Source organism: Miniopterus natalensis, chromosome 1 (genome assembly GCF_054644295.1).
Source record: "Miniopterus natalensis isolate mMinNat1 chromosome 1, mMinNat1.hap1, whole genome shotgun sequence".
Classification (NCBI taxonomy): Eukaryota; Metazoa; Chordata; class Mammalia; order Chiroptera; family Miniopteridae; genus Miniopterus; species Miniopterus natalensis.
The window spans coordinates 79,934,177-79,950,331 of NC_142081.1; the positions used below are offsets into that span (position 1 = coordinate 79,934,177).

General features: G+C 39.8%; 1 protein-coding gene across 1 annotated transcript in view; it reads right to left on the minus strand.

The window, feature by feature from the left end:
- Positions 1-16,155, minus strand: part of SLC25A21 (solute carrier family 25 member 21) — a 459,822-nt gene that overhangs the window by 186,407 nt on the left and 257,260 nt on the right. The window contains exon 2 of the mRNA XM_087823557.1: positions 8,898-8,946. Within this exon, the coding sequence (XP_087679683.1) occupies positions 8,898-8,946 (49 nt within the window). The remainder of the gene's footprint in view (positions 1-8,897; positions 8,947-16,155) is intronic.

Here is a 16,155-nt window from a genome sequence, read left to right on the forward strand (position 1 = left end):
CCTGCTGTTCTGTTGGCCCCAATGGCTGTTCAAAGCCCCACCCAACCTCCAAATTAAGTGTTCATTTTCAAGTTCAGAGCCTCCCTGCCCCCCCATTGAAGGGAGGCTGTAGATGTTCCCCAGTCCTTGGCTCTTTGCTCTCTGCTGGACTCCCCACAAAGCAGACTTTCACCATAGTCCATCCTCAGATTTCTCTTTTTGTTAAAGTTTGTGGTGGGCTTATGCCTCTAAACCATTTTTTACCCACCAGAGCCATTTACCTTCTCTCCATAGCAACCAATACTCACTCTTCTCCCATCTTCTGGCAGCGATTTTTGCCCCTGTAACTCCACTCAGTAGGACAAAATGTGTGTTTTCCTGGCTGTAGATAATATATTCCCATTTCATTCTCACAAACCACAGAGTGAACTCTTCAAGGAAACTTCTGCCCTTCTACCTCCACCCACTACTAACAAAGCAGTTCACATAAATGAAACCAATAAGAACCACAGGTTAATGAGATGTTTAATACACACACACAAACACACACACACACATACACACACACACGAAACATTCTTTACATAAAGATTTTTTACTGAACTGCCTATAGGGTATTCAGCACTGGTTTTCCAAAGGCTGACCCAGTGACCAGTCTGGGCTCGCTGCTTAAGATTCACCCAGGAGGGTGTTAAACATAAATATTGGTAGGCCCCACCCCTAGAGTTTCAGATTCAGCGGGGTTTGGGGGCCCCGGATAGAGTGTAAATCAACCTCACAGCTCCAGTAGAAGCCCCATAAGCACATATGTAACAACACAGATTTGCCAAGTTTTTTAACCCGTGTGAGTCTTTAGAATTCACGCAGTGATTAATATGTTCTGAGAGAAGTATGATAAGACTTTTCAGTGCAAGTTAAGTCCTGATGGGAGGAAGGATGAAAGCCAAGGTATGTGTTGGCCTGTCCACTCACCAGCAGCCTCTAACTAGATGTTTACAAGGAGATGTGAACTGCCTCTCCCGTCTTACCTTCCCCAGCACCCAGGGGAACACATGCCTTGCAGCCTTTCAACAGCACGTGCTTTTAAAGGATCGGTCCTTACAGGATCAGTCATTAATTTAGTTCGCACCTGATTTATGCCCCTTTCAAAAAAGAAATAAAACAAAAATGATGAAAATGAAGGGGTGGGCAGAATGAACACCTCAATAATTCTCTTTTCCTGAAGCACAGTGAACCATTTCCCTTCCTGAAAACAAAAGTGTGAACAGGATGTAAGCTAAACCCCGCCGGACTGTGGCTTCAATCATCTTTGGGCTTTGAATGTTACTTTCTGCACACAGGTACAAACCTTCAAATGCATATGTAGTAAAATTCCCTCCCATCTAGGACCCTGCCTATTTAAAATTGCCAACCCCACTCCAAGCAAGAGTGTTTTTCTTTCAAAAAACCCCTGGACCACATCTCCTTCCCTTGAAAGAATTCCTTTCCCATCACTCACACTCCAGGCCTCTGCTGTCTAACCCGATAGCCACACGTGACTACTAAGCATGGGAAATGTGACTGACGAGTCGGTATTGAGATGTGGTTTAAGTGTAAAATATGCAGCAGGTTTCAAGGATTGGTATAAAAAAGAACATAAAATATCTCATTAATGATTTTTATATTGGTTAACATGTTGCTATGACAATGTTTTGGCTGTATGAGGTTAAATAAGATATCTTGTTAAAATTAATTTTACTTGTTTCTTTTTACTTTCTAAAATATGGCTCTCAAAAAACTTAACATTACATACGTGTCATGCATTCTATTTCCCTTAGCCCTACATGAAGTCCATCTTAAAGCTTGTCGCACATGCTCCCTCGGCACCTCCAATCCCTCGTGTGGCTCAGTCCACCCGCCTCTCGCCTTGGCACACCCAGGGAAGCCCTCCCACCTCACTCGTTCCCAGTTCAGCCACTGGAACTCCACCACAGCTTGAGGTGTTTTCGCCCACATCCGATCAATGAATTTCTCCCTTTCTATTTCAACAGATTCTTACTTCTCACCCTCTTTCATAAAATCTCACATTTCTAAAATGAAGACAACAGAGCTGCATATTATTCACTTTCTAGTCTTAGGGCTATTATTTCTGATTGTTACCAAATACTCATTTAATCAACAGCATTCACTGGCAGCTCTGGGAGGCCAGGCACTGTGCTAGCCGTGGGGGTTACCTAACAATGTCAGCACATGGCCCTAACATGGAGAGCGGAAGGACAGCAACAGGAACATAGACTAAATCAACGCTCTCCTGCCCTCAGACCCAGAAGGACTCTCTACTTGCAAACACCCTTCTCAGGAAGGGTTTAAATGCGGTGCTCACATAACACAAGTCTTCCGGCTTGGAAACTTGAAACTGTCTGGCCCAATATTAAGCATTTCCCTCTCCCACACTTTGTATTCTCCCTCGTGTTTCCCTGACTACCTTATAAACTCCATTTGTCTTTGTAGCCTCCTTTCCTTTCCTTCACTGAAACAGTATTAAACATGATATATATTATTTATTTCTCACAATATACTATTGTGAGATACTATTGTAGATACTATTATTGTTCTCATTTAAAGATGCGGAAACTAAGGCACAGGGAAGTTAAGTAACTTACCTGAGGTTATACAGAGAATAAGTAATGAAGCAAGATTTGAACCCAAGCAGCCTAACTCTAGAGTTTTCTGGTTGGATGGATTCCGTCTAGAGTCCTTAACTACTAGGTTATTCTCAGAGAGAGTACAAAGAAATGCCAAGCCATCTGGTGCCCAGTGAGAGAAGCCACCCTAAAGTGAAGCCTGTAGAGAAAAAGGAAAGCTGAAAGGAGAGGGGGAGAAAGGAAGAGAGTGAAAGTGAAAACGAGGGCAAAAGAGAGGATGAGACGATGTGAGAGAGATGAGATATTACCGAGTATTTTATTTAAATTCCTGGAGAGTACGAAGCCAGAAGCCACCTTTGGTCTTTCTAGTTATACAAGTAAATAGGGTCTTTTGTCATTCGTAGCTATGAGTTCTTAACCAGAGTGTTGTGGACCCTGAGAAAGAGGATACCTAAAAAATAATAATTAAAAAAAAGATCCTAGCAGCCATTTCTACACAGGGGCCTCTTATACAAACTATACTTCAGGGAGAACCTGCACTGAACTGCCTGCCTGCACTCTTTCTGCCATCTGAGCCAGCCCTTAGAAAGGATTCCTGGAATCCTATTTCAACCAATAGGACTGGGGCTTTTCCCATCCGCCTGGAGCTGCACAGCTATATCCCCATCAACATCTCCACTGACCAATCAGAGCAGCTCCATTCTGACCAATCGGGACAGTGCCTTTTGGACCAAACTGTGAGAATTTGGAGTCTTCATTTGCATGAAGACAGACCAATCAGGAACCAGGGGAGAGGACTTCTCTCCATATAAGTCAGCTCCCCTCTGTCTCTGAAAACACACGTTCCCTTTCCACCAAAGACTGAGTTTCCCTGGGTGAGCTGAAACACCACAGACGCAGAGTGAACGGGCACAGACGGAGCAGACCAGCCAGGAGCAGAGCCGACCAGCTAGCAGCAGAGCAGAGCTGTCTAGTTAGAGACGGCCTGGCCCCAGGGCTGCCTCAGAGCTGTGCTGTTTTCACAGCTATGCTGTATCACAGTTGACCTATTTCATACTGAATAAAGTTTCCTTCTTCACCACACCCCAAATTGAGGATTCCTGTTGGCAATGAGTTGGCACCAACGACCAACTGGCACCAACCTACAACGACCATTATAGGTTGACAGGGTTCATGAACAGTTGTACACAAAGTTCTCTGTATATGAACAGAATTATAAAACAGTGTATATGTATGTATCTGGAGAAAAATCTCAAAGGAGACTATGATTCTACTTAATTGTCATGTGTACAGCATTGTAGCCAAATCTCCTTTGTTAAAATATGATGAGGACACTTAGAACAAAGCACCTTTCATGTGGCTAGCCTATGTTTACATTAGGTCTATTCCTGGAGCTATACTTACATGGATCAGAAAAGCTGTTTCCTATATAAAACCAAATGCCACATTGCTTATAATCTCTCCATAAAAGATCTATCGATTATAACTTTTAATCATCTCATAAAATACAAAGTGAGTTGCTATTAAGCATGATGAATTGAAAATGCATGCTTGCAACCTAAATGTCCATCAGTGAATGAAAATGTGACATATAGCCCAGCCAGCGCGGCTCAGCACTTGAGCATCAACATAGGATCCAGCAGATCTCAGTTCAAGTCCCGGTCAGGGCACATGCCCGGTCACAGGCTCAGTCCCCAGTGGGGGTCATGCAGGAGGCAACTGATCAATGAAGTTTCTATCTCCCTCTTTCCCTCTCCCTTCCTCTCTCTGAAATCAATAAAGGTGTATGGGTGTGTGTGTATATGTGTGTGTGTGTGTGTGTGTGTGTATAGTGACACATATATATAATGTGACATATATATATATGTGACATATATATGTATAATGTGACATATACATAATGGAATATTATTCAGCCATAAAAAAGAAGGAAATCTCGCCATCTGTGACAACAGGAAAGATAAACGGATCTTGAGGGCATTACACTAAGTGAAATAAGTCCAGCAAAGACAAATATGAAATGAAAAAGGTGAAGGGATTAAGCAAAGAAAAAAAAACAAAAACAAAACTCATTGACAAAGACAACAGTGTGGTGATTCCCAGAGGGCAAGGGGAGTGTTGGGAGGCTGAAGAGGGTAAAGGGGAATAAATGGTGATGGAAGGAGACATGACTTGGGGCGGTGAACACACAATGCAATACGTAAATGCTGTATTAGAAAACTGTCCACCTGAAACCTACACAATTTTATTAACCAGTGTCACCCTAATAAGTTCAATAAAATTTTTTTAAAAAGACAAATATGTGGTCTCACTTATAAGTGGACTCTAAAAAAAAGGAAAGAAAAAAAAAACCAAGCTTTTAGATACGGAGAACAGATTGATGGGTACCATAGCCTGTGGGTAGGGGGTGGGTTAAATGGGTAAAGGGGGTGAAAAGGAACAAACTTTCAATTATAAACTAAGTCCTGTAGGTGTAATATACAGCATGGTAACTGTAGTTAATAATGCTGTATTGTATATTTGAAAGATGCTAAGAGAGTAGATCTTAAAAGTTCTCATCACAAGAAAAAAGACTGTAGCTATGTGTGGTGATGCATGTTACCTAGACTTACTGTGGTATCATTTTGCAATGTATACAAATATGGAATCACTATGTTGTACCCCTGAAACTAACATAAGATTACATGCCAGTTATATCTCAATTTTTTAAAAGCACGCTTATGTCCTCTTTTCCTACAAACCCCACTAAAATGACAGTATGTCAGTCCTGGTGCTGTTTGTCTGCAGACCCTTTTCTTACTCTTCACTGGCTTTGCTCTGCTCTGTTAGGCCAAGGGCCTGCCCGCTGCGAGGCTGGGCTTCCCAGGCTTCCATGCATTCAGATATAGAAGCACTGATGGGAGACTGCAGAGTGTGGAAAAAGGAGAGGCCAGAGTACTTCTCTCCCTCCTTTTCTACCCCAGGCAGTGAATTTTAGGCAGTGGCTTGTGCTCCTCTGAGTTTCCAGCTACCACTAGACAGACAAATTTGCTATGGTTCTAGCTTATACCAGGTAACCCTGGTCCCTGGCCTCTGGTAACATCACCACTTTCCTTTATCCCTCCAGCCTGGGGTAGCAGAATTGATCGTTTACAGAGTGAAAAAAAAATCCCTATGAAGAAATAATTTGGAAATACATTTTTAGAATCTGTTGCCTTTCATTCAACAAAGAAAAGGGTTAGGCACAAACGGAACCCCAAAAAAATAGACTTCAAGAGTAAACATTTAACCTAGGATTCGGGAGATCGCTGTTCGATTCCGGGGTTCAATGCCCAGGTTGTGGGCTTGATCCCCAGTCGGGGGTGTGCAGGAGGCAGTCGACCAATGATGACTCTCTCATCATTGATGTTTCTATCTCTCTCTCTCCCTCTCTCTTTGAAATCAATAAAGATATATTAAAAAACAAAACAAAACAAAAGAGTAAACATTTATTTTGCCATATTCTAGCACATGAGATATTGTGGGAAAAGAGCCATTTCTATACTCAGGTTGATTAACTGCACCACCCTCCCAGCAAAAATATCTAAGAAGAGGGAAAAACATCCCACATAAAAAAAGCTGTAAAGCAAGTGAGGCTTGGCCTGCTGTGTGCCATGCCCCACTTGGACAATGCCTGCAATAACTTAGAACCCTTGGATGTCATTTAGGAAAGTGACCTGCTCTAATAACTAATGCTACATGGTTTCCTGTATTACCTGTTATAGTTTACAGCTTATCTTATTTAGAAAGGTAGTTATCTCCTATACAATATAATAGTGAAAAGCTTTTAGCATTATTTAGTCTGTCCTGTCTAGTGCCTATCACCTGTGTGTTAGTCCCCAGTGATAAATGCTACCAATCTTGCATATTCTACTTCTGCTGCAAAGTCAGTTACACATATTTTGAGTTTTCAGTTTACTTTGATTGTGGGTTTTTATTCAATATACTTTTTATTATTATGCAGCTCAAATACCATTGAGATCCAGTTTCCTTCTCATTTAGGGCACCTGGAAGGATTGTATTTCCCTTCCCCCTTGAAGCTAGGCAAGGGTATGTGACTAATTCCAATAAACTAATGCCATTTTCATGAAAATATCATCATAACAAAGGAGACATAAAGCCCAGTGATTTGGCACATCCATTTTAAGAATTATTCTATTCAACACCAGTGCAAAGAAATGATATAGTAGTTATGCGCAGATTTTTAACTGTGGGAGAGGTGGGCACCCCCAACCCCAACCCCAACTTTGCCTAAAGGTCAACTGTACTATAGTTTTTGAAGTTCTTTGTGATGAGATTTTTATTAGCTCATCACATTGTGACCTCTTTGAGGGCAAAGCTAGCCTGGAACCCATACGTGCTAGATACTCAATACATGTTTGCTAAATGGATGACTGAAGGATTGAGCGACTGAGTAATCATAATTTCAATATGATGTCTTTTTTTAGAAAAAATATATCTTTATTGATTTCAGAGAGGAAGGGAGAGAGGGAGAGAGAGACAGAAACATCAATAATGAGAGTGTCATTGATCAGCTGCCCCCTGCACGGCCCCTGCTGGGGATCGAGTCCACAACCCCGACATGTGCCCTGACTGGGAATCGAACAGCAGTCCCCTGGATCCTAGGTTGATGCTCAACCACTCGCTGAGTCACGCCCGGCTGGGCTCAATATGATGTCTTGTTTAAGTCATTCTTGTTTCTCCTCCATGATCATTTGAATACTTCACAGATTTAGGCAATTGCCCTTCAGTGAAAAATATACGTTTATTCCTCAGCAAGACTAGACAAAATAGTCTGGCTTTTCAAAGAAAGTTAGCACAAAGTCTAAGGAGAACATGCCAGTGAATTTTGCTTTCTGTTTCTGAACCCTATAAAAAGATAGTCCAGGGAGTGCACACATATTTAAATATAATTTGTGGTTTTGGTCTTTCTCGGTTTGGGTTTGGTGACTTGAGGCTGTCCTGGACTGAATGTTTACAAACCCGAAATTCATATTTTGAAGCCCTAACCCCCAATGTGATGGTGTTTGGAGTTGGGAATTTGGGGAAGTAATTAGGTTTAAATGAGGCCATGAGGGTGGAGCCCTCACAATGGGATTAGTGTCCTTACAAGAAAAAGAAGAGACATCAGACTCCCTCTCTCTGCCATGTGAAGATACAGAAAGGTGACTGTCTACAAGTCAGGACAAGGGCCATCACCAAGAACCAAATTGACTGGCACCTTGATCTTGGATTTCCCAGCCTACAGAACTGTGAGAAATAAATGTCTGTTGCATAAGCCACCCAGTCTGTGGTATTTTGTTATAGAGCCTGAGCTAAGGCAGAGACCAAATGCTCATCTTCTCTACCTCTATTAGAAATGTAATATGACGTGCATGCCATAGTCACCTTCCCTTGCTTTCAGCAATCAGCCTAAGATTCTGTGGGCTCTTTAGGTAAATTAAGCAGCATGTCCATTCAATGGCCAGCTTGGCTCATCAAGTACAGCAGTCCCCCTTATCTGTGGGGGATACCCTCCAAGATCCTCAGTGGATGCCTGAACCCATGGATAGTACCAAACTGGGCAGATACTATGTTTATTCCTATACAAACATACTTATGATAAAGTTTAATTTATAAGTTAGGCATAGTAAGAGATTAACAACAATGACTAATAATAAAATAGAACAATTACAACAGTATACTGTAATAAAAGTTATGTGAATGTGGTTTCTCTCTCTCTCAAAATACCTTATTGTACTACACATACAGTGTGGAGATGCTGGACAAAGGGATGATTCATGTCCTGAGCAGGACCGCGGGGGATGGTATGATCACATTACTCAGAAAGGCACATGATTTAAAACTTATAAATTGCTTATTTCTGATATTTTCTATTTAATACTTTCAGACCGTAAATATTCATTTGTAAATTTTCATTTGGCATTATATGCTATGCTAAATGAAAGTCTGCCGTAATAAGTCACTGGATAAAGTTTAGTTTTTACATCATTTTGATAAATTTACCTCACTTAACCAGTTTAGCCACAAATCATACCTTATGGTTGTCATGTGAAAGCAGTAAAATATTATATACCTTCAGATGACCTCAATCCAAAAATGCTTTTCACTGTTCACATTTTATCTGTCAAATAGTATTTTCTTTAAGAAGTAAATATAAATGCCATTATTGGGAGAAGCTACCGGCCTGGGACAAGTTCTAGCATTTAGTGTTCTGACAGACCTTAATTTGGATATCAGCCAAAGTCAATAAAACTTGTTCATGCAGAACCTTACCTGGTTTTCACCACATCAAGGGGGTGCATCAGGCAAATTTCTACAAGACCTGAAAGATGATAAAGAAAAGTCCAATAAACACTTATGTAAACACTGGTTCTTATTTCCTTGGCCCTATTGATTTCTCAAGTAGAAAGATTCAAATAAAAAACTTGGGACTTCCGACATGACAGCTAATAGATGTAGGCTAGTGGCAAAAGCCAAAAGTATAATATGATTTTATTGCAGTGGAAGCAAGATATGTGAATGAGTACTTATTGGTGCCCTGGCACAACCAGGGAGGTGGGGCTGTAGGGAAAAGAAAGTGAAAAGTAGTCTGATGTCCTAAATCCCAATCCACTAGGCAGGAATTCCTGTATCTCAGTCCAGTACAATGAACCGATATATGAGGAAGAAAGGGAAGAAAGAAAAGAAGGAAGAAAAGAGGAAAAGAAGGTTTTCAGCGTCCCTTACACCACCTAATAATATGGCAAATCCTGAGCCTCAGTTTCAGCAAACATGAAATAAAGAAAAAGATTGATAGCTTAATAGAGAACGTTTATTAAGTATATACTGTGTGCTAGGCATTGTTCTAAACAGTACTTAGGTTATCTCAGTTAATCCCCACAAGAGCTCTTTGTGATAGAAAGCAATCTTATTCCCTTTCACAGCTGAGATAATTGAGGCACACAAGGTTAAATTACTTGTCTAAAATTTCACAGCTAGGAAGTCGTCTTAATCCACATAGCCCATGATCTTAACCACTGGACAGTGAGGAAGAATTTATATAGCTTCTTGCAAGTCCACTGTAAAACGCCCTTGCTACTGTCTGAGCAGACGGGAGCAGCAGTAACTATCATAGCAGTTACCTTGCCTGCAGTCGCTACACAGTGATGGTCATTTAACATATGTTCTCTCTGATGTGAACAACTATGGGCAAGGCCAGTGCATTCCCGTCTTTGAATCGGCTCAAGTACAAGCCTTCACCTGGGCCAACATTTCAGGGAAAGGATTAACATTGCTCTGTCACAAACCTTCCCCCAGCCTCTATCTCTTCCCATCCTTTCTGGGGTTCTTATTTTGGAGATTTAAAATGCTTTCAACATAAAGCAGAAGATCCATTTTTTTACCCATCCCTTTTCAACCTGGGCCATAGAAAAGAGCCAATGACAAGTGCACTACCACACTGTCGACTGGCTGACTGTGGGACGTAGCCCTCACCTGCTCACTCCTAATGGATTCCTAAGGTACAGAAACGGAGGATGAGGTTCATTCCCAGGCCTGCCTTCCCCTCCACCCCTGCCTTCACCCCAGAACAGCGCTGCAAGGGCCTTCAGTAGCCTTTTTAGCAACAGGATGGGAGAATGTGGGACAAACAGGGTGCCTGAAAGTTGACTTGAACATTGTTTATTAAAGAATAATATCAAGTGATCCTTCAATTAAGGTCTTAATTTTAACTATTCACAATGTTATCACACATTAATCTGTTCTAATATATATTATTTGAGAACAGAGTATTCTAAATTTACTGTGCTCTCTTATCACTATGTCAATTCACTGTTCCTTTCTCTACAATACCATTACGTAACAATTACTATATTATATTTTACATTACCAATTATATTACATTACAAATATCAAGAATAGAATTTATCATACCATGTTATGGCTAATTATATAGAGAAATATATATCCGGACCCTGTAGTCTATGTGAATGACATCTTCTAGATTTGTGAAAATGTGTGGTCAAATACAAACCATGAGCTCTTTAAGAAGAGAGAGTATTTAACTTTATATATATAGGCCCCCTGAGTAAATGTCAAATACATGAAATGCACTCAAGAAGTTCTCTATCTAGACTCACTTCTTTGGTGATCTCACCCCACCCATGGTTTTATTCCCATCTATATGTTAACAACTCACCAATTTACATTTCCAGTCTAGACTTTTCTTTCAAAGTCTAGACTTAAATATCTTATTGCTTATTTGACATCTCTACTTGGATATTTAAAATCATCTCAGAATGCACATGTCTAAAACTGGATCCTAACCCTCCTCCCTTTCACCCACCCCCCAAAAATACCCCAAAATAAAACAAAAAACAACCTGTTCTACCTTATAATTATCGTGGACTCTTTTTTTCTCTCAAAACCTTATTCCAATCTATCTGAAAATCCCATTGGCTTTACTTTAAAATATATCCAGGTTTCTACCATCTCCCACTTCCTCCACTGCCCTGCCTCTGGGCCAAGTCAGGAGCATCATTTCTCAGATGATTAACTGCAGCACCTCATTAACAGGTCTCCCTCCTTCCACCTCTGACCTCTTCCACCTGTTCTCACCCTGCAGCCAGAATGCTCCTTTAGAAGTGTAAATCCTCTGGTCAGCAATGGCTCCCCATTTCACACAGAAAAAAGACAGACAGAACCTGGGTCAGAAGTAATGAAGATTACTTCTCTCACCAGCTCCCTTCCTACTCTCCCACTCATTCATTCTATTCTGGCCACACTGGCCTCTTCCATTTCCCAAACTTGCCTGGAGGACTCCATCTTTCAGCCTTTGCACTAGCTGTTTCCTCTCCCTGGAATGTTTTCCCCCAGGCCCTAACCAACTTCCCCCACACAGTCAGTGAGTAACGCTGACCACTGCAGCACAGAGCCTGTCTCCCCTTCCCCGACATGGATACAACTCTTCATGCTGCTGTGTTATTTCCTTTTTCCATAGTACTTGCCAACTTTTGACACATTCCATTATTTACTTCTTTATTATATTTCTTGTTTCCTGTCTCTCCCCCTAGAATATAACCTTCACTAAGGCAGAGATCTCTGTCTGTACTGTCCACCGATATGCACTAAGGACTCAGAACATGCCTGATACATAGGAGTTGCTCAATAAGTATTTGTGGAAAAAAGCAACTGAATTATATAAAAAGATAAACCTACAACAATGATGAGATTCCTTCTCTGTGGTGTGCAGAAGATGTTTTATGAATTTAGTTTATAGAAAGAGGTTCAATCATTCAAGGAATCCGTGATAATGTTTAAAATTGGAAGTAAGTCTACTGATAGGTAGACTCTAAATAGAACAGACATATTCCAAAGATAATTTTGGTAACATTTTATAAAGCAGAAAACATCTTAACATCTCCACGAACTGCAAAGGGATAGTGGTACAGACAGAGAATTGAGGTATTCAAGCATCCCCAAGATATGAGTTACAAGTAAAATCTATGCCACCCTTTCATCAAGCCAAAAAATCTCTTCATTGCACTACAGCCCCTTTCTGGGCATTTTCAAATTAAACCTAAGACTTCTCTTTTGTTTTTTGAAATTCATGCTGTTCTAACCATTACTTTAACTGATTTTGTTTAACATGTTTAACTTTTTAAAATATGAAAGAATATTTTTATTGTTTAAAGAGAACCACAGAGAAATAAATTGTTTTAAACACTGCAAATCTGAAATTTAAAAATAGAACAGCGACAGACAGAACTGAAATTTTTTTACCTACTCTACTAGTCAAGCAAATCATTACAACATCCTATTTGATAGCCTGCCCAGAAAATGTGGTAGCCCTATTGAATTATAAGCAATGTGAGACTCATAAAGGGAAATCAAATATATTATGCTTTTCCCCAATAACAGTTGAGGCATACTGCCTTTGTGGCACAGTAAATTAATATTATGCACACAGAATTGGCTAAATAGGCAATGTGATTTGGCGTGTTTGAAAGATGTTGTTAAAAGTTATGATTTTGGGCAAGCCACAGCCTTCCTTGAAAAATATGAAGCAAATATTTTCATAGATGGTTACTATTGGCATGTATTTTTCTAACAAAACTAATATTGAGCAATAGCTGTTAGCACATATCTAAAGGGAGTGCAGTTATTTCCTCAGTGCATCATTCTTCTCATAGAGTTTATTATTTAATTGCCGTAAGAATTTAGGAAAATGATAAGTGGAAAAAAGTCAGAAAAAAGTAAGAACCATGACTTCATTCATATGTAGGATATAAAACTGAAACTCCTGGATGCAGACAGCAGTGTGGTGGTTACCAGAGGGAAGGGAGTGGGGGTGTGGGGGTGTAGGGGGCCTAATATATGGTTATGGAAGATGGCCTGACTTTGGGTGGGGGAAACACAGTGCAATATACAGACCTTGTATCATGGAAATGTACAGTTGAAACCTATATTATCCTATTAACCAATGTCACCCCAATAAATTTAATAACAATTTTTTTAAAAGAATAAAAATAAAAAGATTCAGTGTTCACCCCCCCAAAAAATTTAGAAAAATATGTTTCAGAAGCATAAACATATGCATACATTATGGTCTAGAAATCATGGTAGATAGAACATGTACAAGGAGGGAGAAAAGTTTAGGCAGAGCTTAAAAATAAGTGAGATTTTATAAAAAATAAAACTCTGAATGCAAAGACAGAAAGGTTGAAAATTATTAAATTAATGAAAATCTCACTTGTAGACAAAGTTTTATAGTAATTTTTTTACTCACTTTTAGCTCAATGTAATATTTAAAAATTACTGTTTGGTATTTTATTTCAATAGAAGTTATTCTTTTATTTTTATTTTTTGTTTATTAAATTCTATATTAGAACCCAAGCAAGCTCCAAGTGCACTTAGGCAAATGGCCCCATTTAAAAAAAAAAAATTTATTGTTGAAAGTATTACAGCTGTCCCCTTCCCGCCTCCCCCCCCCCCCCCCCATTGATCCCCTCCAGCCTTTTTGATCTTTTATGGAAAGTTAACTTCTATATATGGACTTTAACACAATCAGTAATGCAAGAGAAACATCAGGGGAAAAATAAGCTGTGGATTAGGCTGGTAAATGGTAAAATACCTTTAGAAGTATATAAAAATGTCTTTAAAGTGAAGGAAGTGAAAATAAAACGGAGAAATATGTATCACCTGTTTTACGGGTTATATGTGTGTATACTAAATATAAAAATGGAAAAAGCTTTGTCATATTTTGTTTATCTAAAGCAAAAAAAAGTTCAAGCTCACTAGCATTTCAAATTGGAAGGTTAAGCAAACGCAGAAGGGCAGTGAAGGTCGGGTTAGGACTCAATGGCATGAGGGGAGGGCAGCCTGCCAAGTACCAGGACCTCTATTTTTATTTATTCATTTATCTTTATTGTTGAGAATATTACAGATGTCCCCTCTTTTTTCCCCCATTGTCCCCTCTACCCGATTCCCGCCCCACCCCCGGCCCTACCCTGTAGTTGTAATTACAGCAATAATCAGTGCCTCTATCACGTTACATACTTATCCTTTCTTTTTAGTAGTTGAAATAATTAAGTTCTAGTCTCTTCTCAAGTCTGATAACTTCTAACCATACTGACTTTCCTTTCTTCTTTTATTGAATTGCTTAGGAAGAAGGAGCACTCTATTTGTCACAAGAGCCAGGAGCAGAACTCTGTCCCTCTGCCCCTCTAGTCATGTACTGAAGCTGGCTCTTACAGGCCAGTTGGTGTGCACTGGCAACTTTGCATTTGTGGTATCATCTGAATGGCTTGAAACTGGCCATGGTGGGAGCACTTACACTAAGGAAAATGGCAAAGGCCATATATCAGAGTTTTTGTTTGTTTGTTTTCCAGAGAACCACTTGCTAAACATTTACCAGCACAACACTGCCCCAGTCTAACCACAAATTCTGTTGCCTAGCCTATTATTAGGTTCAAATGATTTTGAAAGCATAGTAGTATAGGAAGAGTTTTAATTTCCAGTTTCTTCTCCTTGCTCTCTTCCAAGGGTATGAGGCCCTTAAAAGAGAAGAGCAGACTGACAGCTGTCAGAGTGGAGGGGGGTGTTGGGGAACTGGATGAAAGAAGGGGAAGGGATTAGACAAAGAACAAATACACATAACTCATAGACAGGGACAACGGTGTGGTGAAGGCCGGAGGGAGGAAGGGCAGGGGCTGAATGAAGGTGGGCAAAGGTGGGGAGAGAAGGCACCTGTAATAGTGTCAACAATACAAATGAAGTAAAAAAAAAAAAAAAAAAAAAAAAAGGAACATTCCAGACACTTTCCAATGAGTACAAAATGCTATTTTAATTTCAATAGCAGTATGAAACAATAAAATGCTATTTAAATATAAACAAACAAACAAAAAATGGCTCTGCCAACTCTGCCATTAGTCACTGGATAGAAGTCCAGAACCAGGAAGAAGGCCCTAGGGAAATACACGGCAACTTGCTGGGTAAAGAATTCAGATTTTTAAGTCACAGGTAGCTAGTTCTTTCTTTTCTATAAGTCACTAACACCAATTACCATCAAAGAAAAGGCAGGATAAAATTACAATGTTTTCCCTCTTCTAATTATATTATTTCTTACAATCATATTATTCATCATGAAGTAAAAGACTTATGACTTTCAAAATATTTGCCACCATTGCGTTATTATGTAGCCAAGTTTCCTGCATTTAATTAATCACACTGCTTTAATAATTGCCTTTAGGTCTGAGCTCCTAATGGTACATTTGCTGAGTAATCTAGCACCACAGCTATGCACATTCTTATTTTTGAACCATTCATTCCACCCCCGCCTCTGTGCCACGCTCCCATGAACTCCAGCTTACTCAGCCTCGTGTTTTGGGTAAATTCCACATACCACAGTCTTTACCAAGGTCTGGCTAATGGGGGTAAAAAGAAAGTTGACTCAGTTTCAGGGACTCCTCTTTCAGTTATGTAGACATCCATACACCTTAATCACACAGGACTTCTACTAAGTACGGATAAAGCTAATCTTCATTTCCGCATGTAAAACTTGCAAAAGTGAAAAGGATTGCACTTCATGTAAAATAATGACTGGCTAAAAAACAATATTTGGATATGACAGTGTAAGACATCACATAAACACAAAGGCAGATGAATTTCATAACACAAATATTCAGTTGTAATAGCATTGCATATATTACTACTTATAGAAACACTATCTAAATAATAATGTTTGAGTTCGGTTAATATTCTTAAATTACTAACTCATTAGAAACAATACTTGCCCCCATGGCTTCCATTCCAATGAACACCATGGGGTGTTTCTTGCTACTATACAACATTAAGTGTGCTTTATCTCAGATTTCTAGGTGTTAGATACACATCCAAGAGGGTTCTCATTCACCAAATACTTTTTGAGTGCCTACTGTGTGCATAGTTTTTCCAGCATCATTCTAGATTCTGGTTCTCTTCTGCTTGTTTCTATTTTCTCAGGAGAATAGGAAGGAGGGTCATCAGCCGACAGTCAGAATGAGGGAGAGAAAGC